This window comes from Oncorhynchus mykiss, chromosome 31, assembly GCF_013265735.2.
Source record: "Oncorhynchus mykiss isolate Arlee chromosome 31, USDA_OmykA_1.1, whole genome shotgun sequence".
Classification (NCBI taxonomy): Eukaryota; Metazoa; Chordata; class Actinopteri; order Salmoniformes; family Salmonidae; genus Oncorhynchus; species Oncorhynchus mykiss.
The window spans coordinates 9,295,169-9,322,811 of NC_050571.1; the positions used below are offsets into that span (position 1 = coordinate 9,295,169).

Sequence of the window (27,643 nt, forward strand, 5' to 3'; positions counted from 1 at the left end):
TACATCCGAACATCACACCTGTGGGACAGGTACATCCGAACATCACACCTGTGGGATAGGTACAGGATAGCAACAACAATTGCCCGAGTTACACCGGGAACGCACAATCCCTCCATCAGTGCTCAGACTGTCCACAATAGGCTGAGAGAGGCTGGACTGAGGGCTTGTAGGCCTGTTGTAAGGCAGGTCCTCACCAGACATCACCGGCTACAACATCGCCTATGGCCACAAACCCACCGTCGCTGGACCAGACAGGACTGGCAAAAAGTGCTCTTCACAGACGAGTCACGGTTTTGTCTCACCAGGGGTGATGGTCGGATTCGCGTTTATCGTTGAAGGAATGAGTGTTACACCGAGGCCTGTACTCTGGAGCGGGATCGAATTGGAGGTGGAGGGTCCGTCATGGTCTGGGGCGGTGTGTCACAGCATCATCAGACTGAGTTTGCAGGCAATCCCAACGCTGTGCGTTACAGGGAAGACATCCTCCTCCCTCATGTGGTACCCTTCCTGCAGGCTCATCCTGACATGACCCTCCAGCATGACAACGCCACCAGCCATACTGCTCGTTCTGTGCATGACTTCCTGCAAGACAGGAATGTCAGTGTTCTGCCATGGCCAGCGAAGAGCCCGGATCTTAATCCAATTGAGCATGTCTGGGATCTGTTGGATCGGAGTGTGAGGGCTAGGGCCATTCCCCCCAGAAATGTCCAGGAACTTGCAGGTGCCTTGGTGGGAAAGTGGGGTAACATCTCACAGCAAGAACTGGCAAATCTGGTGCAGTCCATGAGGAGGAGATGCACTGCAGTACTTAATGCAGCTGGTGGCCACACCAGATACTGACGGTTACTCAGACATATTAACATGTAGAGATTACTGAGACATATTAACACGTAGAGATTACTGAGACATATTAACATGTAGAGATTACTGAGACATATTAACACGTAGAGATTACTGAGACATATTAACATGTAGAGATTACTCAGACATATTAACATGTAGAGATTACTGAGACATATTAACACGTAGAGATTACTGAGACATATTAACATGTAGAGATTACTGAGACATATTAACATGTAGAGATTACTGAGACATATTAACACGTAGAGATTACTGAGACATATTAACACGTAGAGATTACTGAGACATATTAACATGTAGAGATTACTGAGACATATTAACATGTAGAGATTACTGAGACATATTAACATGTAGAGATTACTGAGACATATTAACACGTAGAGATTACTGAGACATATTAACATGTAGAGATTACTGAGACATATTAACATGTAGAGATTACTGAGACATATTAACACGTAGAGATTACTCAGACATATTAACATGTAGAGACTATTTGACATACCATGGTTTCCGTTAGGAAATGTACCTGACCCATATGCATTGGGTACGGAACCTGATTAGGGCGTCCACCCACGGTGCTCAGAATAATTAACCTGATTAGGGAGGCCACCCACGGTGCTCAGAATAATTAACCTGATTAGGGCGTCCACCCACAGTGTTCAGAATAATTAACCTGATTAGGGCGTCCACCCACGGTGCTCAGAATAATTAACCTGATTAGGGCGTCCACCCACGGTGTTCAGAATAATTAACCTGATTAGGGAGGCCACCCACAGTGCTCAAAATAATTAACCTGATTAGGGCGTCCACCCACAGTGTTCAGAATAATTAACCCGATTAGGGCGTCCACCCACGGTGCTCAGAATAATTAACCTGATTAGGGCATCCACCCACAGTGTTCAGAATAATTAACCCAATTAGGGAGGCCACCCACAGCGCTCAGAATAATTAACCTGATTAGGGCGTCCACCCACAGTGTTCAGAATAATTAACCCGATTAGGGAGGCCACCCACGGTGCTCAGAATAATTAACCTGATTAGGGCATCCACCCACGGTGTTCAGAATAATCAACCTGATTAGGGCGGCCACCCACGGTGCTCAGAATAATTAACCTGATTAGGGTGTCCACACACAGTGTTCAAAATAATTAACCTGATTAGGGCGTCCACCCACGGTGCTCAGAATAATTAACCTGATTAGGGCGTCCACCCACAGTGTTCCGAATAATTAACCCGATTAGGGCGTCCACCCACGGTGCTCAGAATAATTAACCTGATTAGGGCGTCCACCCACAGTGTTCAGAATAATTAACCCAATTAGGGAGGCCACCCACGGTGCTCAGAATAATTAACCTGATTAGGGCATCCACCCACGGTGTTCAGAATAATCAACCTGATTAGTGCGGCCACCCACGGTGCTCAGAATAATTAACCTGATTAGGGCGTCCACCCACGGTGTTCAGAATAATTAACCTGATTAGGGAGGCCACCCACGGTGCTCAGAATAATTAACCTGATTAGGGCGTCCACCCACAGTGTTCAGAATAATTAACCCGATTAGGGCGTCCACCCACGGTGCTCAGAATAATTAACCTGATTAGGGCGTCCACCCACAGTGTTCCGAATAATTAACCTGATTAGGGCGTCCACCCACAGTGTTCAGAATAATTAACCCAATTAGGGAAGCCACCCACGGTGCTCAGAATAATTAACCTGATTAGGGCGTCCACCCACAGTATTCAGAATAATTAACCCAATTAGGGAGGCCACCCACGGTGCTCAGAATAATTAACCTGATTAGGGCGTCCACCCACGGTGCTCAGAATAATTAACCTGATTAGGGCGTCCACCCACAGTGTTCAGAATAATTAACCTGATTAGGGCGTCCACCCACGGTGCTCAGAATAATTAACCTGATTAGGGCGTCCACCCACGGTGTTCAGAATAATTAACCTGATTAGGGAGGCCACCCACGGTGCTCAGAATAATTAACCTGATTAGGGCGTCCACCCACAGTGTTCAGAATAATTAACCCGATTAGGGCGTCCACCCACGGTGCTCAGAATAATTAACCTGATTAGGGCGTCCACCCACAGTGTTCAGAATAATTAACCCAATTAGGGAGGCCACCCACGGTGCTCAGAATAATTAACCTGATTAGGGCGTCCACCCACAGTGTTCAGAATAATTAACCCGATTAGGGAGGCCACCCACGGTGCTCAGAATAATTAACCTGATTAGGGCATCCACCCACGGTGTTCAGAATAATCAACCTGATTAGGGCGTCCACCCACAGTGTTCAGAATAATTAACCTGATTAGGGCGTCCACCCACGGTGCTCAGAATAATTAACCTGATTAGGGTGTCCACCCACAGTGTTCAGAATAATTAACCTGATTAGGGCGTCCACCCACGGTGCTCAGAATAATTAACCTGATTAGGGCGTCCACCCACAGTGTTCCGAATAATTAACCTGATTAGGGCGTCCACCCACAGTGTTCAGAATAATTAACCCAATTAGGGAGGCCACCCACGGTGCTCAGAATAATTAACCTGATTAGGGCGTCCACCCACAGTGTTCAGAATAATTAACCCGATTAGGGAGGCCACCCACGGTGCTCAGAATAATTAACCTGATTAGGGCATCCACCCACGGTGTTCAGAATAATCAACCTGATTAGGGCGGCCACCCACGGTGTTCAGAATAATTAACCTGATTAGGGCGGCCACCCACGGTGCTCAGAATAATTAACCTGATTAGGGCATCCACCCACGGTGTTCAGAATAATCAACCTGATTAGGGTGGCCACCCACGGTGTTCAGAATAATTAACCTGATTAGGGCGGCCACCCACGGTGTTCAGAATGACAGAAATCACATTTACATTATGGTAATTAATTTTAACAGAACAATTTGAGGATTGTATTTGAGGATCCAACAGGATGCGTCCTACTCACTGAATTCCAACAGGATGCGTCCTACTTACTGAATTCCAACAGGATGCGTCCTACTTACTGAATTCCAACAGGATGCGTCCTACTTACTGAATTCCAACAGGATGCGTCCTACTTACTGAATTCCAACAGGATGTGTTCCTTCTTATTGAATTCCAACAGGATGTGTTCCTTCTTGCTGAATTCCAACAGGATGCGTTCCTTCTTGCTGAATTCTGACAGGATGCGTTCCTTCTTGCTGAATTCCAACAGGATGCGTCCTACTTACTGAATTCCAACAGGATGCGTCCTACTTACTGAATTCCAACAGGATGCGTTCCTTCTTGCTGAATTCTGATGTGCACTTTAAAGATGTTAGAACAACTGTCCTCAGCCAACAAGACGAGTAACAAACAGTTAAATCACTAGCCTGTCAATCTACTATCCCCCATAGTAGAAAAGTGGAAATGTTCTGTTGGTCAGCTTGTCGTTCTGTGCTAGAAAGAAATATCCTATTCCAAACAGACTCTGGGACAGTTGTGGGAAGATAGATCCCAAATTCATTCAACCAGTAGGCCTAGGATACATTTGAAAAAAAAAATGTTAAAAATCAACGAGTCTGATGCAACAGATCAGAATGTTTATGTTATTAAAATGTTGATCAACTATGATTTCTTCACATTATAAGCACAGTAATGCACACAAGGCAGTAAGTTACACACAAATGTGCATTCCATAATGCAATTAGCAGGAAAACACTGTTGTAAAAAAGACACTACACGTGAGTGGTTTCATGTGACTAAGAAACCTAGAAAGAAGGGAGATCTTAAGGATGCAACAACTAGCATGGGTTGCTAATATGACTAGGATTGTGCCTTTGGCTACTGGACATTGAAAGAAAGTTGATTTGAAAACCAATAGAACACGAGAGAAAAATGCTACTGGCTTCAATAGCACGTGGAAATCTTTATAAAATAATTGCCTCCATGACATATCTGGTAGGATTTTGGCTAGGCTACTTTGAACCAAGGTAAGACAAACCGCATAATATGAAGTAAAACATTCAGGTTTCAAACAATTAAGTATATGTTTCCAAAATGTATACTGCCGTCTGCCTACCGTTGTCTATACACTTTAATGGCCAGCGAGCTTCATTTATCAGTGTAAATTTGCATTTAGAATTGTTGTGCACTTAATAAAAAAGCATGTTTCACTCCAGCATCAACGAATGGGCTGTTTGAGAAGTTGTGGCAGCACCTCTCCTTCTGACAGATTTCCGCTCATCATGCTGTGATGAATATGATACACAACGACCTAACGAAGCTCCAATTTAATTCCACTAAATTATGCAAATGAACCAAAAGACCAATAAGCATGCCAGGTCAAATGTGTTTCCATCAATGGCTAAAAAGCATCATTTTGAAATGGGATTTTTATTTTTTCTCGTCCCGGGCAATTAATATTTTATTCACCAGCTATTCATTTTTTATTTCATGTTTTGGGCCAAAAGCCAGCTATTACCGGATAACGGAAACCCTGAGACAGACAGACATATTAACATGTAGAGATTATCAGACAGACGGGTAAACATCCATCCATAAACCCAGTCTTGCCCTCTTCTCCTCACCCTGATAAGCACCACGTCAGCTGCCTCTATGGCCACGTCAGAGCCCGTTCCTAGGGCGATGCCAACGTCTGCCATGGCCAGAGCGGGCGAGTCGTTGACCCCGTCACCCACCATGGCCACCCTCTTCCCTGCCTGCTGCAGCTGCTCTACCATGGCCACCTTGTGGGACGGCAACAACTCTGCAAACACCTTCCTGATACCCACCTGGAGGAGACAGAGACAGCTAAATGACAGTTCACAACCTACAATAAAACTACATTTACACCTTCCTGATGCCCACCTGGAGGAGACAGAGACAGCTAAATGAGTTCACAACCTACAATAAAACTACATTTACACCTTCCTGATGCCCACCTGGAGGAGACAGAGACAGCTAAATGAGTTCACAACCTACAATAAAACTACATTTACACCTTCCTGATGCCCACCTGGAGGAGACAGAGACAGCTAAATGAGTTCACAACCTACAATAAAACTACATTTACACCTTCCTGATGCCCACCTGGAGGAGACAGAGACAGCTAAATGAGTTCACAACCTACAATAAAACTACATTTAAACCTTCCTGATGCCCACCTGGAGGAGACAGAGACAGCTAAATGAGTTCACAACCTACAATAAAACTACATTTACACCTTCCTGATGCCCACCTGGAGGAGACAGAGACAGCTAAATGACAGTTCACAACCTACAATAAAACTAAATTTGGGTTCTTTAGCAGATGCCCTTATCCAGAATGACTTACAAAACAACATTCCTTTTCATCTGTAATGAATGTTCTGGTTTAGTGCATACATTCATAAAAATCCCAAGCCAATCCAGTCCTGTCCCCTACCTGAGCAGCGATGGCCCGTGCTGTCTTGCTGTTGTCTCCAGTCATCAGAATCACCTCCAACCCCATGGCCTGCAGGGTGTGAACCGCTAAATCTGCCTCTGGCTTCACTGTGTCTGCTATGGCTATCATGGCACATAGCACACCTACACACAGAGAGAGGGAGAGAGGGACAGGGAGAGGGAGCGAGAAACAGGGAGAGAGAAACAGGGAGAGAGAGAAAGAGAGAGTGAGGAAGAGCAACAGGAAGAGAGAGACAGGAAGAGAGAGAAAGAGACAGGAAGAGAGAGAAAGAGACAGGAAGAGAGAGAGAGACAGGAAGAGAGAGAGAGACAGGAAGAGAGAGAGAGAGACAGGAAGAGAGAGAGAGAGACAGGGAGAGAGAGAGAGAGACAGGGAGAGAGAGAGAGACAGGGAGAGAGAGAGAGACAGGGAGAGAGAGAGAGACAGGGAGAGAGAGAGAGACAGGGAGAGAGAGAGAGACAGGAAGAGAGAGAGAGACAGGAAGAGAGAGAGAGACAGGAAGAGAGAGAGAGACAGGAAGAGAGAGAGAGAGACAGGGAGAGAGAGAGAGACAGGAAGAGAGAGAGAGACAGGAAGAGAGAGAGAGACAACGGGAGAGGGAGGGGGAGGTAGGTGACACAGAGAGAGGGTGGTTATAGACAGATAGACAATGGTTATAGACAAAGGGTGGTCATAGATTCAGCAACACAATGGATTAAATGTTTGGAAACTCCTAAGGCTACGTTCCAATATCCATACCAGAATCTAAAATGAAGCAATGCACTACCGTTCAAAAGTTTGTGGGCAGTTAGAAATGTCCTTGTCGTTGAAAGAAGCACATTTTTTGTCCATTAAAATAACATCAAATTGATCATAAATACAGTGTAGACATTGTTAATGTTGTAAATGACTATTGTGGCTAGAAACAGCAGATTTTTTAATGGAATATCTACATAGGTGTAGATATCTAACCGGAATAGAAAGAGGAGTGGGAGGCCCCGGTGCACAACTGAGCAAGAGGACAAGTACATTGGAGCGTCTGGTTTGAGAAACAAACGCCTCACAAGTCCTCAACTGGCAGCTTCATTAAATAGTACCCGCAAAACACCAGTCTCAGCGTCAACAGTGAAGAGGCAACTCCGGGATGCTGGCCTTCTAGGCAGAGTTGCAAAGAAAAAGCCATATCTCAGACTGACCAATAAAAATATTAAGATGGTCAAAAGAACACAGACACTGGACAGAGGAACCCACAAATGCTGATGCTCCAGATACTCAACTAGTCTAAAGAAGGCCAGTATTATTGCTTCTTTAATCAGAACAACAGTTTTCAGCTGTGCAGAAATATTAGCAAAAGGGTTTTCTAATGATAAATTAGCCTTTTAAAATGATAAACTTGGATTAGCTAACACAACGTGCCATTGGAACACAGGAGCGATGGTTTCTGATAATGGGCCTATGCACGCCTATGTAGATATTCCATTAAAAATCTGCTCTTTCCAGCTACAATAGTCAATTACAACATTAACAATGCCTACACTGTTTTTCTGATCAACTCACTGTCGACAGCCACCAGTACAGCAGTGCGTCCTCTGCGTTCATGTTCAGTCATGGTCTCGTCAACATCAGGTCTGATCTGCAGTCCGTTCCTCCTCATCCACTCCCTGTTCCCCATCAACACCACGTAGGATGCTGTCTGCACCAGGGCTATAAAGGAACACACAGAGAGGTTACTGGCTCTCTATCAACACCACGTAGGATGCTGTCTGCACCAGGGCTATAGAGGAACACACAGAGAGGTTACTGGCTCCCTATCAACACCACGTAGGATGCTGTCTGCACCAGGGCTATAGAGGAACACACAGAGAGGTTACTGGCTCTCTATCAACACCACGTAGGATGCTGTCTGCACCAGGGCTATAGAGGAACAAAAAGGGGAATAAGGGTTAGACTAGAATGTAGCCTAGAATGTAGGCAGAATGTATAGCATGCATTTAATCAATGCAGTGGACACACAGGGGAATCTTTAGGCCTTGTGTTGAATAGTAATTGACAATAAGGGGTAACTCAGGGTTGTGTACTTATTCCACCTAAAAAATACATTTTTAAATAGCGGTCCTATTTTAGACGACATATCCCAGTACGTACAGAGAGGCTGCGCGTCCATGATGAGGGCGTGTGATCCTGGCCTGGTTCTGCAGTCCCTGATCTGGACCAGAGTACTGTTTCCCTGGTTGTTGTCTTCACCTTCCTCCTGATGTTGTCTCAGCAGGGTCTCAGTGTTACTGACCTGGCATCGTATACCACAGCCTGGTACAGCCTGGAACTCAGCACACACACCAAGGGACTCTGTACCCAGCTCCTAATACAGAGACAGAGAGACAGATTAGTACACTTCATCTGGACCCGCAGTGACCGATAGGACACAAATATTTTGGGAGGTCTTCCAGACACATGAATGATCGACTCACAAACTGTCTCCTACCTCTCAGAGGTTCAGGTGGACTCACCTGTTTACAGTACTTGGTGATGACATCAGACCCACCTGTTTACAGTACTTGGTGATGACATCAGACCCACCTGTTTACAGTACTTGGTGATGACATCAGACCCACCTGTTTACAGTACTTGGTGATGACATCAGACCCACCTGTTTACAGTACTTGGTGATGACATCAGACCCACCTGTTTACAGTACTTGGTGATGACATCAGACCCACCTGTTTACAGTACTTGGTGATGACATCAGACCCACCTGTTTACAGTACTTGGTGATGACATCAGACCCACCAGTTTACAGTACTTGGTGATGACATCAGACCCACCTGTTTACAGTACTTGGTGATGACATCAGACCCACCTGTTTACAGTACTTGGTGATGACATCAGACCCACCTGTTTACAGTACTTGGTGATGACATCAGACCCACCTGTTTACAGTACTTGGTGATGACATCAGACCCACATGTTTACAGTACTTGGTGATGACATCAGACCCACATGTTTACAGTACTTAGTGATGACATCAGACCCACCTGTTTACAGTACTTGGTGATGACATCAGACCCACCTGTTTACAGTACTTGGTGATGACATCAGACCCACCTGTTTACAGTACTTGGTGATGACATCAGACCCACCTGTTTACAGTACTTGGTGATGACATCAGACCCACCTGTTTACAGTACTTGGTAATGGCAGCTCCCAGCGGGTGTTCGCTGTTGTTCTCTGCAGTCCCTACGATGGCCAGCAGACGGGAGCGAGGCATCCTGTTCCCCTCCACTACGATCTTCACCTGGATGACATTAGGAGCTCCGTAGGTGATGGTACCCGTCTTATCAAACATCACTGTCTGGATCTGAAGGTAGGAAGGTAGGAAATAAGGGAAGTATTTATAAAGCGAATCTCAGATCATTTACAACCATACACTCAGTTACTGCAACAGTCACAGTTAAATAGATTCTGATTACAAACATGAGACACAGCATATCAAACCTAACTAATGATTTTTACTATCAACGTGATATTATTAGTGATCGACTATGGTCTGATTGGTAGCATCTTCTCCCCTCACCTTGCGTGCCATCTCTAGTGGTTTCCCTCCCTTGATGAGGATACCGTTCTGAGCGCCCACCCCCGTGCCCACCATCACAGCTGTCGGGGTTGCCAAGCCCAGAGAGCAAGGGCAGGCGATACACAACACTGTGATGGAGGTCTGGAAGGCAAACTTGATCACAGCTTCTGCCTTTGAGATGCTATTATCATAGCCCTGTAGAGGGAGACAGAGAGACAGTGAAACAGGGGACCAGTCTGGGTTACATTTCAATAGTCTAATGTTGATTTCCTCTCCCTGCTTCCTCCCTTTGATCAGCCTCAACGGTTTAAACAGGAAGTGGACAGGTGACAGCAGATTCCCCTCTAGGCCTTTCCCATACTGCGCTCACGAAGAGGAGACAGGATTGAAATGAAAATGATGAAAATACCTGATTTAAGAAGGAATGATTTAGCTAAATACACCCTCTGTAAAGGTTTTACATAGATATCAGTATAGTAAAGGTTTTACACAGATATCAGTATAGTAAAGGCTTTACATAGATATCAGTATAGTATATCAACATAGTAAAGGATTTACATAGATATCAGTATAGTAAAGGCTTTACATAGATATCAGTATAGTAAAGGCTTTACATAGATATCAGTATAGTAAAGGCTTTACATAGATATCAGTATAGTATATCAACATAGTAAAGGATTTACATAGATATCAGTATAGTAAAGGCTTTACATAGATATCAGTATAGTAAAGGCTTTACATAGATATCAGTATACTATATCAACATAGTAAAGGATTTACATAGATACAGTGCCTTGCGAAAGTATTCGGCCCCCTTGAACTTTGCGACCTTTTGCCACGTTTCAGGCTTCAAACATAAAGATATAAAACTGTATTTTTTTGTGAAGAATCAACAACAAGTGGGACACAATCATGAAGTGGAACGACATTTATTGGATATTTCAAACTTTTTTAACAAATCAAAAACTGAAAAATTGGGCGTGCAAAATTATTCAGCCCCTTTACTTTCAGTGCAGCAAACTCTCTCCAGAAGTTCAGTGAGGATCTCTGAATGATCCAATGTTGACCTAAATGACTAATGATGATAAATACAATCCACCTGTGTGTAATCAAGTCTCCGTATAAATGCACCTGCACTGTGATAGACTCAGAGGTCCGTTAAAAGCGCAGAGAGCATCATGAAGAACAAGGAACACACCAGGCAGGTCCGAGATACTGTTGTGAAGAAGTTTAAAGCCCGATTTGGATACAAAAAGATTTCCCAAGCTTTAAACATCCCAAGGAGCACTGTGCAAGCGATAATATTGAAATGGAAGGAGTATCAGACCACTGCAAATCTACCAAGACTTGGCCGTCCCTCTAAACTTTCAGCTCATACAAGGAGAAGACTGATCAGAGATGCAGCCAAGAGGCCCATGATCACTCTGGATGAACTGCAGAGATCTACAGCTGAGGTGGGAGACTCTGTCCATAGGACAACAATCAGTCGTATATTGCACAAATCTGGCCTTAATGGAAGAGTGGCAAGAAGAAAGTCGTTTCTTAAAGATATCCATAAAAAGTGTCGTTTAAAGTTTGCCACAAGCCACCTGGGAGACACACCAAACATGTGGAAGAAGGTGCTCTGGTCAGATGAAACCAAAATTGAACTTTTTGGCAACAATGCAAAACGTTATGTTTGGCGTAAAAGCAACACAGCTGAACACACCATCCCCACTGTCAAACATGGTGGTGGCAGCATCATGGTTTGGGCCTTCTTTTCTTCAGCAGGGACAGGGAAGATGGATGGAGCCAAATACAGGACCATTCTGGAAGAAAACCTGATGGAGTCTGCAAAAGACCTGAGACTGGGACGGAGATTTGTCTTCCAACAAGACAATGATCCAAAACATAAAGCAAAATCTACAATGGAATGGTTCAAAAATAAACATATCCAGGTGTTAGAATGGCCAAGTCAAAGTCCAGACCTGAATCCAATCGAGAATCTGTGGAAAGAACTGAAAACTGCTGTTCACAAATGCTCTCCATCCAACCTCACTGAGCTCGAGCTGTTTTGCAAGGAGGAATGGGAAAAAATGTCAGTCTCTCGATGTGCAAAACTGATAGAGACATACCCCAAGCGACTTACAGCTGTAATCGCAGCAAAAGGTGGCGCTACAAAGTATTAACTTAAGGGGTCTGAATAATTTTGCACGCCCAATTTTTCAGTTTTTGATTTGTTAAAAAAGTTTGAAATATCCAATAAATGTCGTTCCACTTCATGATTGTGTCCCACTTGTTGTTGATTCTTCACAAAAAAATACAGTTTTATATCTTTATGTTTGAAGCCTGAAATGTGGCAAAAGGTCGCAAAGTTCAAGGGGGCCGAATACTTTCGCAAGGCACTGTATCAGTATAGTAAAGGCTTTACATAGATATCAGTATAGTAAAGGTTTTACATAGATATCAGTATAGTAAAGGTTTTACATAGATATCAGTATAGTAAAGGTTTTACATAGATATCTGTATAGTACAGGTTTTACACAGATATCAGTATAGTAAAGGCTACTCACAGGGAAGTATTTCTCCACCAGTGGAAAGTCGACAAAGCCAATGAGGATCCAGGCGAACAGAGTGAAGACAGAGACTCCAACGATGAACGGGACAAAGTAGCCACTGATCTTATCTGCAAACTGCTGTATGGGAGCCTGCAGTGGAGAGGTCAGAGGTGACAGAGGTCAAATGTTAAAGCACAGGTCAGAGGTCACAGAGGTAAAGCTCTTCCAGCTCAGAACCAGTTAAAAATGTTTTCTGAGGTGAATCCTCCATCATGTGTTGCCCAGGGTCAGTTCTGTAAACATCACATATAGACAAATACCTACATATCTTATCCAACTAAAACTCCAGGAAACAGGAGACCATTTACACAAAACTAGCATATTACCACCACCACCACCATCACCTTAGATGTCTGAGCCTCCTCCAGTAGTTTAACTATCTGAGACAGGGTTGTGTCCAGGCCTACGTGTGTAGCACTGACGAGCAGAGAGCCGTTCTGGTTGATAGAGCCAGCTATCACTGAGCTGCCTGGCTTCTTAGTCACTGGCATGGCCTCACCTGAGACAAGACACGTCAGAGAGGAGACATTAGCCAGGAACACAAAACACGTCAGAGACGAGACATTAGCCAGGAACACAACACGTCAGAGAGGAGACATTAGCCAGTAACACAAGGCACGTCAGAGACGAGACATTAGCCAGGAACACAACATAAATAATACAGTTTCACAGAGAAATAGTAACCGTGCATGAAGAAACAGTCATTTCACAGTAGTGTTAAGGAAATGAGGAAAGGAAGCTTCAGAAGCATCTTCTCCAGTATGGTCAGAGTTGATCCTCCACTGTAACCCACCTGTGATGAGAGACTCGTCAGCCATACTGTATCCCTCGATGACCCTCCCATCTACGGGAACTTCCCTCCAGGAACCACCCTGACCACGTCTCCTCTCTGGACCAGCTCTACATCTACCTGCTCCTCACTGACACGGACAGAGAGACCCACATGTAGTCAGGTTTACTATACACTGGTTATATGCCATATCCAAGTCTCAAAGGGTTTGCTGTTCAATGTCACCCTGGGGTTCGTTCTGATTAAACATTGAAATGAAACTTAAAAACACTTGAAACAGTAACAAATATCTGCCTTATCCAATTCCTAATCTCAGGGCCAGAAACCGTTTTGGTTAAGAACAGAAACACCCAGGCTATCCGATTCCTAATCTCAGGGCCAGAAACTGTTTTGGTTAAGAGCAGAAACACCCAGGCTATCCAATTCCAGGTCTAGAAACAGGAGATCTTGAGTGAAGTACCTGAGTACAGACATGTCTGTGTTGAGAGTGACCACTGTGACCTCGCTGGCCTGGAGGGACATCAGCTTGGACAGAGCCTCTGACGTCTTACCCTGGAGGAGAGAGACAGAGCAGGTTGCAATAGCTATATTAAAGAAAACTTTAGCTATGACACAGACGGATAACTTTGCATTAAAGAGACGTACTCCAGTTACAGAAATAACACCATGCTTTATAGCTACAACTGTACGTTACTATAAAGACGTAGAAGCATATATTCTAGAAGATATAGAAGTCCAGTACAACTGTTATGTAACTATAAAGACATAGAAGCATATATTCTAGAAGATATAGAAGTCCAGTACAACTGTTATGTAACTATAAAGACGTAGAAGCATATATTCTAGAAGATATAGAAGTCCAGTACAACTGTTATGTAACTATAAAGACATAGAAGCATATATTCTAGAATATATAGAAGTCCAGTACAACTGTTATGTAACTATAAAGACATAGAAGCATATATTCGAGAAGATATACAGGTCCAGTACAACTGTTATGTAACTATAAAGACGTAGAAGCATATATTCTAGAAGATATAGAGGTCCAGTACAACTGTTATGTAACTATAAAGACGTAGAAGCATATATTCTAGAAGATATACAGGTCCAGTACAACTGTTATGTAACTATAAAGACGTAGAAGCATATATTCTAGAAGATATACAGGTCCAGTACCTTGGCGATTTGCTCCAGCCAGCGCCCCAGCGAGATGAAGACAAAGAGCAAGGGAGGCGTGTCAAAGAAGGTGATGGGGTTGACCTTGGCCCTCTCTGTCATGGCAACCATGAGGATGACCATGGAGTAGGTGAAGGCTACGGAGGTGGCCAGCATGATGAGCACGTCCATGTTGGTTGTTTTGTGTTTCAGGGCCCTGTAGGCATGGGTATAGAAGTTGCGCCCACCAATAAACTAAAGAGAGGAACGTTAGAGTAGGAAAAATATTAATTTCAGGTTTGATTTGAAAATGGCTTCTACACTTGGTTCACAAATGGTGATAATTATCTATTTCTACAGGGACAGTAATTAGTCAACTTTTCAGTAGAAGTGCCGGTTTTAGCCAGCTGGCTAATTTTCAGCCCCAGTCCCTGGGCAGGTTATTAAAAACTATTACAATACAGACTATCGTTGACCAGTCAGCACACGCAGAGCAACACAGGACAAGCAAGACATAGCATGCACACAGAGCAACATAGGACAAGCAAGACGTAGCATGCACACAGAGCAACATAGGACAAGCAAGACATAGCATGCACGCAGAGCAACATAGGACAAGCAAGACGTAGCATGCACACAGAGCAACATAGGACAAGCAAGATGTAGCATGCATGCAGAGCAACATAGGACAAGCAAGACGTAGCATGCACGCAGAGCAACATAGGACAAGCAAGACATATATATGTCTTATATCCTTCCTGTTTGGCCCTGTCCGGGGGTGTCCTCGGAGTGGGCCACAGTGTCTCCTGACCCCTCCTGTCTCAGCCTCCAGTATTTATGCTGCAGTAGTTTATGTGTCGGGGGGCTAGGGTCAGTTTGTTATATCTGGAGTACTTCTCCTGTCCTATTCGGTGTCCTGTGTGAATCTAAGTGTGCGTTCTCTAATTCTCTCCTTCTCTCTTTCTCTCTCTCGGAGGACCTGAGCCCTAGGACCATGCCCCAGGACTACCTGACATGATGACTCCTTGCTGTCCCCAGTCCACCTGGCTGTGCTGCTGCTCCAGTTTCAACTGTTCTGCCTTATTATTATTCAACCATGCTGATCATTTATGAACATTTGAACATCTTGGCCATGTTCTGTTATAATCTCCACCCGGCACAGCCAGAAGAGGACTGGCCATCCCACATATGCTCTCTCTAATTCTCTCTTTCTTTCTCTCTCTCGGAGGACCTGAGCCCTAGGACCATGCCCCAGGAATACCTGACATGATGACTCTTTGCTGTCCCCAGTCCACCTGACTGTGCTGCTGCTCCAGTTTCAACTATTCTGCCTTATTATTATTCGACCATGCTGGTCATTTATGAACATTTGAACATCTTGACCATGTTTTGTTATAATCTCCACCCGGCACAGCCAGAAGAGGACTGGCCACCCCACATAGCCTGGTTCCTCTCTAGGTTTCTTCCTAGGTTTTGGCCTTTCTAGGGAGTTTTTCCTAGCCACCGTGCTTCTTCACCTGCATTGCTTGCTGTTTGGGGTTTTAGGCTGGGTTTCTGTACAGCACTTTGAGATATCAGCTGATGTACGAAGGGCTATATAAAATAAATTTGATTGAAAATAAATTTGACATAGCATGCACATAGAGCAACATAGGACAAGCAAGACATAGCATGCACACAGAGCAACATAGGACAAGCAAGACATAGCATGCACACAGAGCAACAACATCCTTGAGATGTTTCTACAACTTGGAGTCCACCAGTGTTAAATTCAATTAATTGGACATGATTTGGAAAGGCACACACCTGTCTATATAAGGTCCAACAGTTTACAGTGCATGTCAGAGAAAAAACCAAGCCATGAGGTCGAAGGAATTGTCCGTAGAGCTCCGAGACAGGATTGTGTCGAGGTACAGATCTGGAGAAGGGTACCAAAATATTTCTGCAGTATTGAAGGTCCCAAGAACACAGTGGCCTCCATCATTCTTAAATGGAAGAACTTTGGCGCCACCAAGACTCCAACTAGAGCTGGCCGCCCAGCCAAACTGAGCAATCAGGGGAGAAGGGCCTTTGTAAGGGAGGTGACCAAGGACCCAATGGTCACTCTGCAGCACTCCACCAATCAGGCCTTTATGGTAGTGGCCAGACAGAAGCAACTACTCAGTAAAAGGCACATGACAGCCCACATGAAGTTTGGTAAAAGGCACCTAAAGTACTCAGATCATGAGAAACAAGATTCTCTGGTCTGATGAAACCAAGATTGAACTCTTTGTCCTGAATGTCAAGTGTCACGTCTAGAGGAAACTAGGCACCGCTCATCACCTGGCCAATACCATCCCTACGGTGAAGCATGGTGGTGGCAGCATCATGCTGCGGGGATGTTTTTCAGAGGCAGGGACTGGGAGACTAGTCAGGATAGAGGGAAAAATGAACAAAGCAAAGTACTGAGAGAACCTTTATGAAATCTGCTCTAGAGCACTCAGGACCTTAGACTGGGGCGAAGGTTCACCTGGAAGGTGAAGACAATGACCCTAAACACACAGTCAAGACTATGCATAGTCATTTTACAAATTACCTCGACGAACCTGTACCGCGCACATTGACTCGGTATTGGTAACCTCCTGTATATAGCCTCGTTATTGTTATGTCATTTTCTTTTGTTTTCGAATCAAATCAAATTGAACACAAGTCTCTGAATGTCCTCGAGTGGCCCAGCCAGAGCCCAGACTTGAACCCGATCCAACATCTCTGGAGAGACCTGAAAATAGCTGTGCAGTGACGCTCCCCATCCAGCCCGACAGAGCTTGAAAGGATAGCAGAGAAGAATGGGAGGAACTCCCCAAATACGGGCGTGCCAAGCTTGTAGCAGCAAAAGGTTTTTAATTTTTTATATATTTGCAAACATTTCTAAAAATCTGATTTTGCTTTGTCATTATGGGGTATTGTATGCAGATTGAGGGGGGGGGGGTGTAATCAATTCTCTCTCTCTCCTAACTTCCTTTATTCTGTCCTTGGTCTTTTCTTTCAATTTTATTTTCTATGGTGGAGGGTTAATGCACTATTTTTTTTTAGCGGTATCCACAGGTTTTTTCAAAGTTAGGGTGGAGGAGTACAGAGTTAGTTTCCTGGGGTTTGGAAGGTGTGGTGTGCGCGATGGCTTCTCAGCCTAGCGCTGTCGATACGGCATGGATTCAGGTGTGTTCCTGAGAATGGAGTTAAAGTGGAGGAGGTTCTGCTTGCAGTCGATGAACAGGTAGGAGCTGAATTTATACATTCCGCTTCTATAATTAACAAAGCTGTGGTTGTGTTCATGAAAAGAGCCAATTTAGTTGGTAGGCTAATTGCTATTGGAATATTTGTAACGTTTTTTCCCCACCTCTTTCTACCCCTTTGACAAGGGTGGTAGTTGCAAATTTACCTCCGTTTATTATGGAGGATCAAATCAGGAAAGAGCTGAGTCGTTTTGGTAAGTTTGCTAGCGGTTTTCGTGTACTGTCAGCAGGCTTTCAGGCAGATGCCGTTAAGCACGTTGTTTCGTCCTGGAGGCAAGTGTTTATGTTTCTGAATAACAATGAGCAACAGCTAAATGTGCATTTTAAAGTGAGGCATGGCGAGGGGCAGATAGCCTACATAGTTTTGAGTGTGGGGCCGTAGACAAGGTGAGGGCACAAGCGCCAGTGGGGGAAATCGAGGTCACCATGCAGGGGGCAATGAGATGCAGACAGCAGAGACTAGTCCTAGTCATGCCAGGGATGGTGGTGTAGCTGAGGCTGGGCCTAGTCATGCCGGGGATGGTGGTGTAGATGAGGCTGGGCCTAGTCATGCAAGAGATGGTGGTGTAGATGAGACTGGGTCTAGTCAGTTTATGGATGGTGGTGCAGATGAGGCTGGGTCTAGTCATGTTATGGATGGTGGTCTAGCTGAGGCTGGGTCTAGTCATGCTATGGATGGTGGTGTAGCTGAGGCTGGGTCTAGTCATGCTATGGATGGTGGTGTAGCTGAGGCTGGGTCTAGTCAGTTTATGGATGGTGGGGCAGATGAGGCTGGGTCGAGTCAGGTTATGGAGGGTGGTGTAGATGAGCCTGGGTCTAGTCAGGTTATAGATGGTGGTGTAGATGAGGCTGGGTCTAGTCAGGTTATGGATGGTGGTGTAGATGAGGCTGGGTCTAGTCAGGTTATGGATGGTGGTGTAGATGAGGCTGGGTCTAGTCAGGTTATGGATGGTGGTGTAGATGAGGCTGGGTCTAGTCAGGTTATGGATGGTGGTGTAGATGAGGCTGGGTCTAGTCAGGTTATGGATGGTGGTGTAGATGAGGCTGGGTCTAGTCAGGTTATGGATGGTGGTGTAGATGAGGCTGGGTCTAGTCAGGTTATAGATGGTGGTGTAGATGAGGCTGGGTCTAGTCAGGTTATGGATGGTGGTGTAGATGAGGCTGGGTCTAGTCAGGTTATGGATGGTGGTGTAGATGATGCTGGGTCTAGTCAGGTTATAGATGGTGGTATAGATGAGGCTGGGTCTAGTCAGGTTATGGATGGTGGTGTAGATGAGGCTGGGTCTAGTCAGGTTATGCCAGTGGATGAGGAGAGTATAGTGGGGAAGGGTAAGAGTGGAAAAGGAAAAAGGGTTGTGGTCAAGAGCACCATGGTACCTTTGCATGGTGCGGAGGCCCTGACCAGAGAGGAAGGGCAGGTGGTCAGGATGGGAGATGGAGATGAGGAGGAGGAAAGTGAATCTGAGGAAGAGGCCTTTCAAGCTGAGCGGCCTTTCAAGCTATGTCGATATAGATACTTTTGTACCTGTTTCCTCCAGCATCTTCACAAGGTCCTTTGCTGCTGTTCTGGGATTGATTTGCACTTTTCGCACCAAAGTACGTTCATCTCTAGAAGACAGAACGTGTCTCCTTCCTGAGCGGTATGACGACTGCGTGGTCAATGATGTTTATATTTTCGTCTTATTGTTTGTACAGATGAACCTGGTACCTTCAGGCGTTTGGGAATTGCTACCAAGGATGAACCAGACTTGTGTAGGTCTAAAATGTGTTTTTTGAGGTCTTGGCTGATTTATTTTGATTTTCCCATGACGTCAAGCAAAGAGGCACTGAGTTTGAAGGTAGGCCTTGAAATACATCCACAGGTACACCTCCAATTCACTCAAATGATGTCAATTAGCCTATCAGAAGCTTCTAAAGCCATGACATCATCTTCTGGAATTTTCCACGCTGTTTAAAGGCACAGTCAACTTAGTCTATGTAAACTTCTGACCCACTGGAATTATGATACAGTGAAGTATAAGTGAAATAATCTGTCTGTAAACAATTGTTGGAAAAATTACTTGTGTCATGCACAAAGTAGATGTCCTAACCGACTTGCCAAAACTATAGTTTGTTATCAAGAAAATTGTGAAATGGTTGAAAAACGAGTTTTCATGACTCCAACCGAAGTGTATGTAAACTTCCGATTTCAACTGTACGTATATGGATGAGCGATGGCCGAGCGGCATGGGCAAAATACAGTATATACACGTGAGTAATGTGAGATATGTAAACATTATTAAAGTGGCATTGTCTAAAGTGGCATTGTGACTAGTGATCCATTTATTAAAGTGTCCAGTGATTGGGTCTCAATGCAGGCAGCAGCCGCTCTGAGTTAGTGATGGCTGTTTAACAGTCTGATGGCCTTGAGAAAGAAGCTGTTTTTCAATCTCTCTGACCCAGCATTGATGCACCTGTACTGACCTCGTCCTGGATGATAGTGGTGTGAACAAGTTGTGCAGACTGCAGCACCACTCTCTGGAGAGCCTTGCGGTTGAGGGTGGTGCAGTTGCCATACCATGCTGTGATACAGCCCGACAGGATGCTCTCGATTGTGCATCTGTAACAGTTTGTCAGGGTTTTAGGTGACAAGCCACATTTCTTCAGCCTCCTGAGGTTGAAGAGGCGCTGTTGCGCCTTTACCACACTGTCTGTGTGGGTGGACCATTTCAGTTTGTGATGTGTACGACCAGGAACTTAACTTTCCACCTTCTCCACTGCTGTCCCTTCGATGTGGATAGGGGGGTGCTTCCTCTGCGGTTTCCTGAAGTCAACGATCCTCTCCTATGTTTTGTTGACGTTGAGAGAGAGAGGTTGTTTTCCCGAGTGCCCTCACCTCCTCCCTGTAGGCTGTCGCATTGTTGTTGGTGATCAAGACCCACTACTGTTGTGTCGTCTGCAGACTTGAGGATTGAGTTGGAGGCGTGCATGGCCACACAGTCATGGGTGAATAGGGAGTACAGGAGAGGGCTGAGCACACACCCTTGTGGGGCCCCAGTATTGAGGGTCAGCGAAGTGGAGATGTTGTTTCCTACCATCACCACCTGGGGGCGGCCCGTCAGAAAGTCCAGGACCCAGCTACACAGGGCAGGGTTGAGACCCAGGGCCTCCAGCTTGATGATTAGCTTGGAGGGTACTATGGTGTTGAATGCTGAGCTATAATCAATGAATAGCATTCTTACATAGGTATTATTTTTGTCCAGATGGGATAGGGCAGTGTGATGGCGATTGTGTCATCTGTGGACCTATTGGGGCGGTATACAAACTGAAGTGGGTCTAGGGTGGCCGATAAGGTGGAGGTGATATGATCCTTGACTAGTCTCTCAAAGAACTTCATGATGACAGAAGTGAGTGCTACGGGGCGATAGTCATTTAGTTCAGTCATCTTTGCCTTTTTGGGTACAGGAACAATGGTAGCCATCTTGAAGCATGTGGGGACGACAGACTGGGATAGGGAGCGATTGAATATGTCCGTAAACACATCAGCCAGCTGGTCTGCACATGTTCTGAGGACGCGGCTAGGGATGCCATCTGGGCCAGCAGTTTTGCGAGGTTTAACACGTTTAAATGTTTTATTCACGTCAACCACAGAGTAAGAGAAGGGGGGGCAGTCTTTGATAGCGAGCCGCAATGGTGGCACTGTATTATCTTCAAAGCGGGCAAAGGTGTTTAGTTTGTCTGGAAGAGTGATGTGGCTGGTTTTCTCTTTGTCCGTAATTGCCTGTAGACCCTGCAACATACGTCTTGTGTCGGAGTCGTTGAATTGCGACTCCACCATGTCCCTGTACCAGCATTCCACTTGTTTGATTGCCTTGGAGGGAATAACTACGCTGTTTATATTCAGCCATATTTCCAGACCTCTTTCCATGATTAAATACGGTGGTTCGTGGTTTCAGTTTTGCGCCAATGCCGCCATCCATCCAGTTTCTGGTTAGGGTAGGTTGTAATAGTCACCGCCTATGTCTCCCTCTCTCCGCCTATGTCTCCCACTCTCCGCCTATGCCTATAATTTCCCTCTGTCTATACACTACATGACCAAAACTATGTAGATACATGCTCGTCGAACATATTATCCAAAATCATGGACATTAATATAGAGTTGGTCCCTCATTTGCTGCATTAACAGCCTCCACTCTTCTGGGAAGGCTTTCCACTAGAGGAACTAGAGGTCGACCGATTTTAAAGTTTTCCTAACAATCAGCTGTGTATGTAAATACTGTGTATGTATGTATATACACATACATACATACATACATACATACATACACTCCTTAATTGCCCTGGCTGTGTGTTTCCAGTCGTTGTCATGCTGGAAGACCCAGCCACGACCCATCTTCAATGCTCTTACTGAGGGAAGGAGGTTGTTGGCCAAGATCTCACGATACATGGCCCCATCCATCCTCCCCTCAATACGGTGCAGTCGTCCTGTCCCCTTTGCAGAAAAGCATCCCCAAAGAATGATGTTTCCACCTCCATGCTTCACAGTTGGGATGGTGTTCTTGGGGTTGTACTCATCCTTCTTCCTCCAAACACGGCGAGTGGAGTTTAGACCAAAAATATCTATTTTTGTCTCATCAGACCACATGACCTTCTCCCATTCCTCCTCTGGATCATCCAGATGGTCATTGGCAAACTTCAGACGGGCCTGGACATGCGCTGGCTTGAGCAGGGGGACCTGGCGTGCGCTGCAGGATTTTAATCCATGACGGCGTAGTGTGTTACTAATGGTTTTCTTGAGACTGTGGTCCCAGCCTTCTTCAGGTGTAGTTCTGGGCTGATCCCTCACCTTCCTCATGATCATTCCATCTCTCACAGTTGAAGTGTACCTATGATAAAAATTACAGACCTCTACATGCTTTGTAAGTAGGAAAACCTGCAAAAATAGGCAGTGTATCAAATACTTGTTCTCCCCACTGTATATATACACACACACTGCAGCCGACGCTTGGCATTGCACATGGTGATCTTAAGGTTGTGTGCAGCTGCTTGGCCATGGAAACCCATTTCATGAAGCTCCCAACGAACAGTTCTTGTGCTGATGTTGCTTCCAGAGGCAGTTTGGAACTCGGTAGTGAGTGTTGCAACAGAGGACAGACCATTTTTACGCGCTACGTGATACAGCACTTGGTGGTCCAGTTCTGTGAGCTTGTGTGGCCTACCACTTCACGGCTGAGCAGTTGTTGCTCCTAGATGTTTCCACTTCACAATAACAGCACTTACAGTTGACCCGGGCAGCTCTAGCAGGGCAGATATTTGACAAACTGACTTGTTGGAAAGGTGGCATGCTATGACGGTGCCACGTTGAAAGTTACTGAGCTCTTCAGTAAGGCCATTCTACTGCCAATGTTTGTCTATGGAGATTACATTGGCTGTGTGCTCGATTATATACACCTGTCAGCAACGGGTGTGGCAGAAATAGCAGAATCCACTAATTTGAAGGGGTGTCCACATACTTTTGTTATATAGTACAGTGTCTCTCTCCCTCTATATTGCCCTCTCTATTTATCTCTCCCTCTCTCAGTCCATCTCGCTCTCCCTCTCTCAGTCCATCTCGCTCTCCCTCTCTCAGTCCATCTCGCTCTCCCTCTCTCAGTCCATCTCGCTCTCCCTCCCTCTCAGTCCAGCTCTCTCCCTCCCTCTCAGTCCAGCTCTCTCTCTCCCTCTCAGTCCAGCTCTCTCTCTCCCTCTCAGTCCAGCTCTCTCTCTCCCTCTCAGTCCAGCTCTCTCCCTCTCAGTCCAGCTCTCTCCCTCTCAGTCCAGCTCTCTCCCTCTCAGTCCAGCTCTCTCCCTCTCAGTCCAGCTCTCTCCCTCTCAGTCCAGCTCTCTCCCTCTCAGTCCAGCTCTCTCCCTCTCAGTCCAGCTCTCCCCCTCTCAGTCCAGCTCTCCCCCTCTCAGTCCAGCTCTCCCCCTCTCAGTCCAGCTCTCCCCCTCTCAGTCCAGCTCTCCCCGTCTCAGTCCAGCTCTCCTCCTCTCAGTCCAGCTCTCCTACCTGTACAGGGACACAGAAGAGGAATGAGATCAGGTTCATGATGGAGAGGCCTGGGAGCAGCTGTCTCTCCAGGAACATGGTGGTGTGGTAGTGTTCCCGGTCCTGTGCAGTGGTGTTGTGCTGGTGAGACGTGCTGATCTGGTGATCTACTATGAACAGGTAGATCCTCATCCCCATGATTGGGACGCAGAAGAACAGGCTGACCAGGAACGACTTCCTCCATCTGGGAGAAGAGAGAGGTAGGGAAATGGAAACAAACAGACAAACAGACAAACAGACAGACAGACAGACAGACAGACAGACAGACAGACAGACAGACAGACAGACAGACAGACAGACAGACAGACAGACAGACAGACAGACAGACAGACAGACAGACAGACAGACAGACAGACAGACAGACAGACAGACAGACAGACAGACAGACAGACAGACAGACAGACAGTAAGTAAGTCAGACAGTAAGTCAGACACACAGACACAGACAGAGATAGAGTAATCTCGGTTAACCCAGAACTAAAGTTTTGCGTAATTGGAGAATGAGGTACGGAGATGGAGACAGACAGACAGTTAGTCAGACACAGACAGAGATAAAGAGTCATCTCGGTTAACCCAGAACTAAAGTATTGTGTAATTGGTCAGCTGCTCCATTAAGTTCTGGGTCCATATGTGTTAAGCGAAGAGAAGAAGAGATGAAGAGAAGAAAAAAGAAGAGATGAAGAGGAGAAGAGATGGAGAAGAAGAGATGTCTAAATAACCAGTGAGTAAAAATCTAAACAGCCCATTATCCCACACCTCCCATTCCCTTCCATTACTGTATGATCGCTCTGCTGTGGTCCAAGTGACTGCCTGTGCGATCCCTCTTCACCAGAGATACCTCGAAGCCCAGGTTCTGATAAACAGACAAAATGAATGAACAAATCTAACTAGGCAAACTGACATCCCATACTTCATTTAAAGCAACAACCTGGGGCAGAGGAGAGGGTGTTGGATGACCCAGTTGGGATGAACAAACCGAACGGACAAACAAATAAATGAATGATTGAAAAACAAAATGAAGTACCTCTATGAGTGCGATGACGTCTCTCGGTCCCGTCACCTCCGGGTCGTACTTGATGTGGGCTTTGTTGGTTGCCAGGGCAACGGAGGCGTGGACGATACCATTCTCTTCCATCAGGCTGGACTCTATGTTGTGAACGCAGGAGGCACACGTCATTCCCCTGACCTGGAGAGAGGTGGAGAGGAGAGTGTACTGTTGATACACGATTTAGAGGAAAAGACGACCCTACACCTCACAGGCTGCTGCCCCATATACATAGACATGGAATCACTGGCCACTTTAATAATGTTTACATACTGCTTTACTCATTTCATATGTATATACCGTATTATATTCTACTGTATTCTAGTCAATGCCACTCTGACATTGCTCATCCTAATATTTATACATTTCCTAATTCCATTATTTTACTTTTAGATTTGTGTGTATTGTTGTGAATTATTAGATACTACTGCACTGTTGGAGCTAGAGAACACAAGCATTTCACTAAACATGTGTAAACAGGGCTAAAGAGTGGCACAGCGGTCAATGGCACTGTATCTCAGTGCCACAGGCGTCACTACAGACCCTGATTCGATTCCAGGCTGTATCACAACCGGCCGTGATTGGGAGTCCCACAGGGTGGCGCACAATTGGCCCAGCCTCGTCCGGGCCGGGGTAGGCCATCATTGCAAATAAGAATTTGTTCTAAACTGACTTGCCTAGTCAAATAAAATAAATACAAGTATGCGACCAATACAATTAGATTTGATGAGGACCAGTTAGGATGGCGTAGACATAAAGAGATCTTTGATTATGGAATAGTCAAAAGAAGCAGTGCTTATGCCAGTGGAAATATCACCAGCCTTATAAACATCATGATTGTGAGATTCATCCAGAACACCAAACAGAAGATCAAACCATTATGGTGTGTTGATTAGAATCAGAACACCAAACAGAAGTTCAAACCATTATGGTGTGTTGATTAGAATCAGAACACCAAACAGAAGATCAAACCATTATGGTGTGTTGATTAGAATCAGAACGCCAAACAGAAAATCACACCATTATGTGTGTTGATTAGAATCAGAACACTCACCATAAGTTCCAGGCTTCCATCAGAACCCTCATAGTCCTCCATGACAGAAGCAGTGAAGCCCAACTCTCTGACATACTCTGCTATCTTCAGAGGGTCCATCACCTCAGAGTTATAACGGACCTCAGCCTTACTAGCCATCAGGGCCACCAGCACAGAGTAGATACCTGCACAGAACAACGCAGGACAACGTTAGACACGTGACATTTTATTCACCTTCCTACCAAACTGATACATGAGTTTGATATAACAGTTAATATACAGTAGATGAAGTCGGAAGTTTACATACACCTTAGCCAAATACATTTAAACTCAGTTTTTCACGATTCCTGACATTTAATCCTAGTAAAAATTCCCTGTCTTAGGTCAGTTAGGATCACCACTTTATTTTAAGAATGTGAAATGTCAGAATAATAGTAGAGAGAATGATTTATTTCAGCTTTTATTTATTTCATCACATTCCTGGTGGGTCAGAAGTATACATACACTCAATTAATATTTGGTAGCATTGCTTTAAAATTGTTTAGCTTAGGTCAAACGTTTCGGGTAGCCTTCCACAAGCTTCCCACAATAAGTTCCCACAAGAAGTGTGTGCTCGCACACGCTTTTTCAGGTCTGCCCACAAATATTCTATAGGATTGAGGTCAGGGCTTTGTGATGGCCACTCCAATACCTTGACTTTGTTGTCCTTAAGCCATTTTGCCACAACTTTGTAAGTATGCTTAGGGTCATTGTCCATTTGGAAGACCCATTTGCGACCAAGCTTTAACTTCCTTTAACTAACTGATGTCTTGAGATGTTGCTTCAATATATGCACATCATTTTCCTACCTCATGATGCCATCTATTGTGTGAAGTGCACCAGTCCCTCCTGCAGCAAAGCACCACCACGCTTCACTTTTGGGATGGTGGTCTTTGGCTTGCAAGCCTCCCCCTTTTCCCTCCAAACATAACAATGGTCATTGTGGCCAAACAGTTTTATTATTGTTTCATCAGACCAGAGGACATTTCTCCAAGGAGTATAATCTTTGTCCCCATGTGCTGTTGCAAACCGTAGTCTGGCTTTTTTATGCTGGTTTTGGAGCAGTGGCTTCTTCCTTGCTGAGCGGACTTTCAGGTTACGTCAATATAGGACTCGTTTTACTGTGTAAATGATACTTTTGTACCCGTTTCCTCCAGCATCTTCACAAGGTCTTTTGCTCTTATTCTGGGATTGATTTGACTTACCAAAGTATGTTCATCTCTAGGAGACAACGCGTCTCCTTCCTGAGCGGTATGACGGCTGCGAGGTCCCATGATGTTTATACTTGCGTACTATTGTTTGTACAGATGAACGTGGCACCTTCAGGAATTTGGAAATTGCTCCCAAGGATGAACCAGACTTGTGGAGGTCTACAATTATTTTCTGAAGTCTTGGATGATTTATTTTTATTGCCCCATGATGTCAAGCAAAGAGGCATTGAGTTTGAAGGTAGGCCTTGAAATTCATCCACAGGTACACCTCCAATTGACTCAAATTATGTCAATTAGCCTATCAGAAGCTTCTAAAGCCATGACATCATTTTCTGGAATTTTCCACACTATTTAAAGGAACAGTCAACTTAGTGTATGTAAACTTCTGACCCACTGGAATTGTGATACAGTGAATAAGTGAAATAATCGGTCTGTAAACAATTGTTGGAAAATTTACTTGTGTCATGCACCAAGCAGATGTCCTAACCAACTTGCCGAAACTATAGTTTGTTAACAAGAAATTTGTGGAGTGGTTGAAAATAAATTTGTGGAGTGGTTGAAAAACGAGTTTTAATGAAGTGTATGTACACTTCCGTCTTCAA

At 45.0% G+C, this 27,643-nt stretch overlaps 1 protein-coding gene across 1 annotated transcript in view; it reads right to left on the reverse strand.

Moving 5' to 3' along the window:
- Nucleotides 1-27,643, reverse strand: part of LOC110504534 (copper-transporting ATPase 1-like) — a 71,167-nt gene that overhangs the window by 26,591 nt on the left and 16,933 nt on the right. Inside the window, 16 exon segments of the mRNA XM_036970270.1 lie at nt 5,428-5,631; nt 6,263-6,405; nt 7,820-7,966; nt 8,408-8,621; nt 9,435-9,617; nt 9,834-10,028; nt 12,386-12,520; nt 12,775-12,929; nt 13,224-13,277; nt 13,280-13,350; nt 13,681-13,772; nt 14,397-14,630; nt 23,676-23,898; nt 24,490-24,566; nt 24,738-24,899; nt 25,813-25,976. Coding sequence (XP_036826165.1) covers nt 5,428-5,631; nt 6,263-6,405; nt 7,820-7,966; nt 8,408-8,621; nt 9,435-9,617; nt 9,834-10,028; nt 12,386-12,520; nt 12,775-12,929; nt 13,224-13,277; nt 13,280-13,350; nt 13,681-13,772; nt 14,397-14,630; nt 23,676-23,898; nt 24,490-24,566; nt 24,738-24,899; nt 25,813-25,976 — 2,453 coding nt within the window.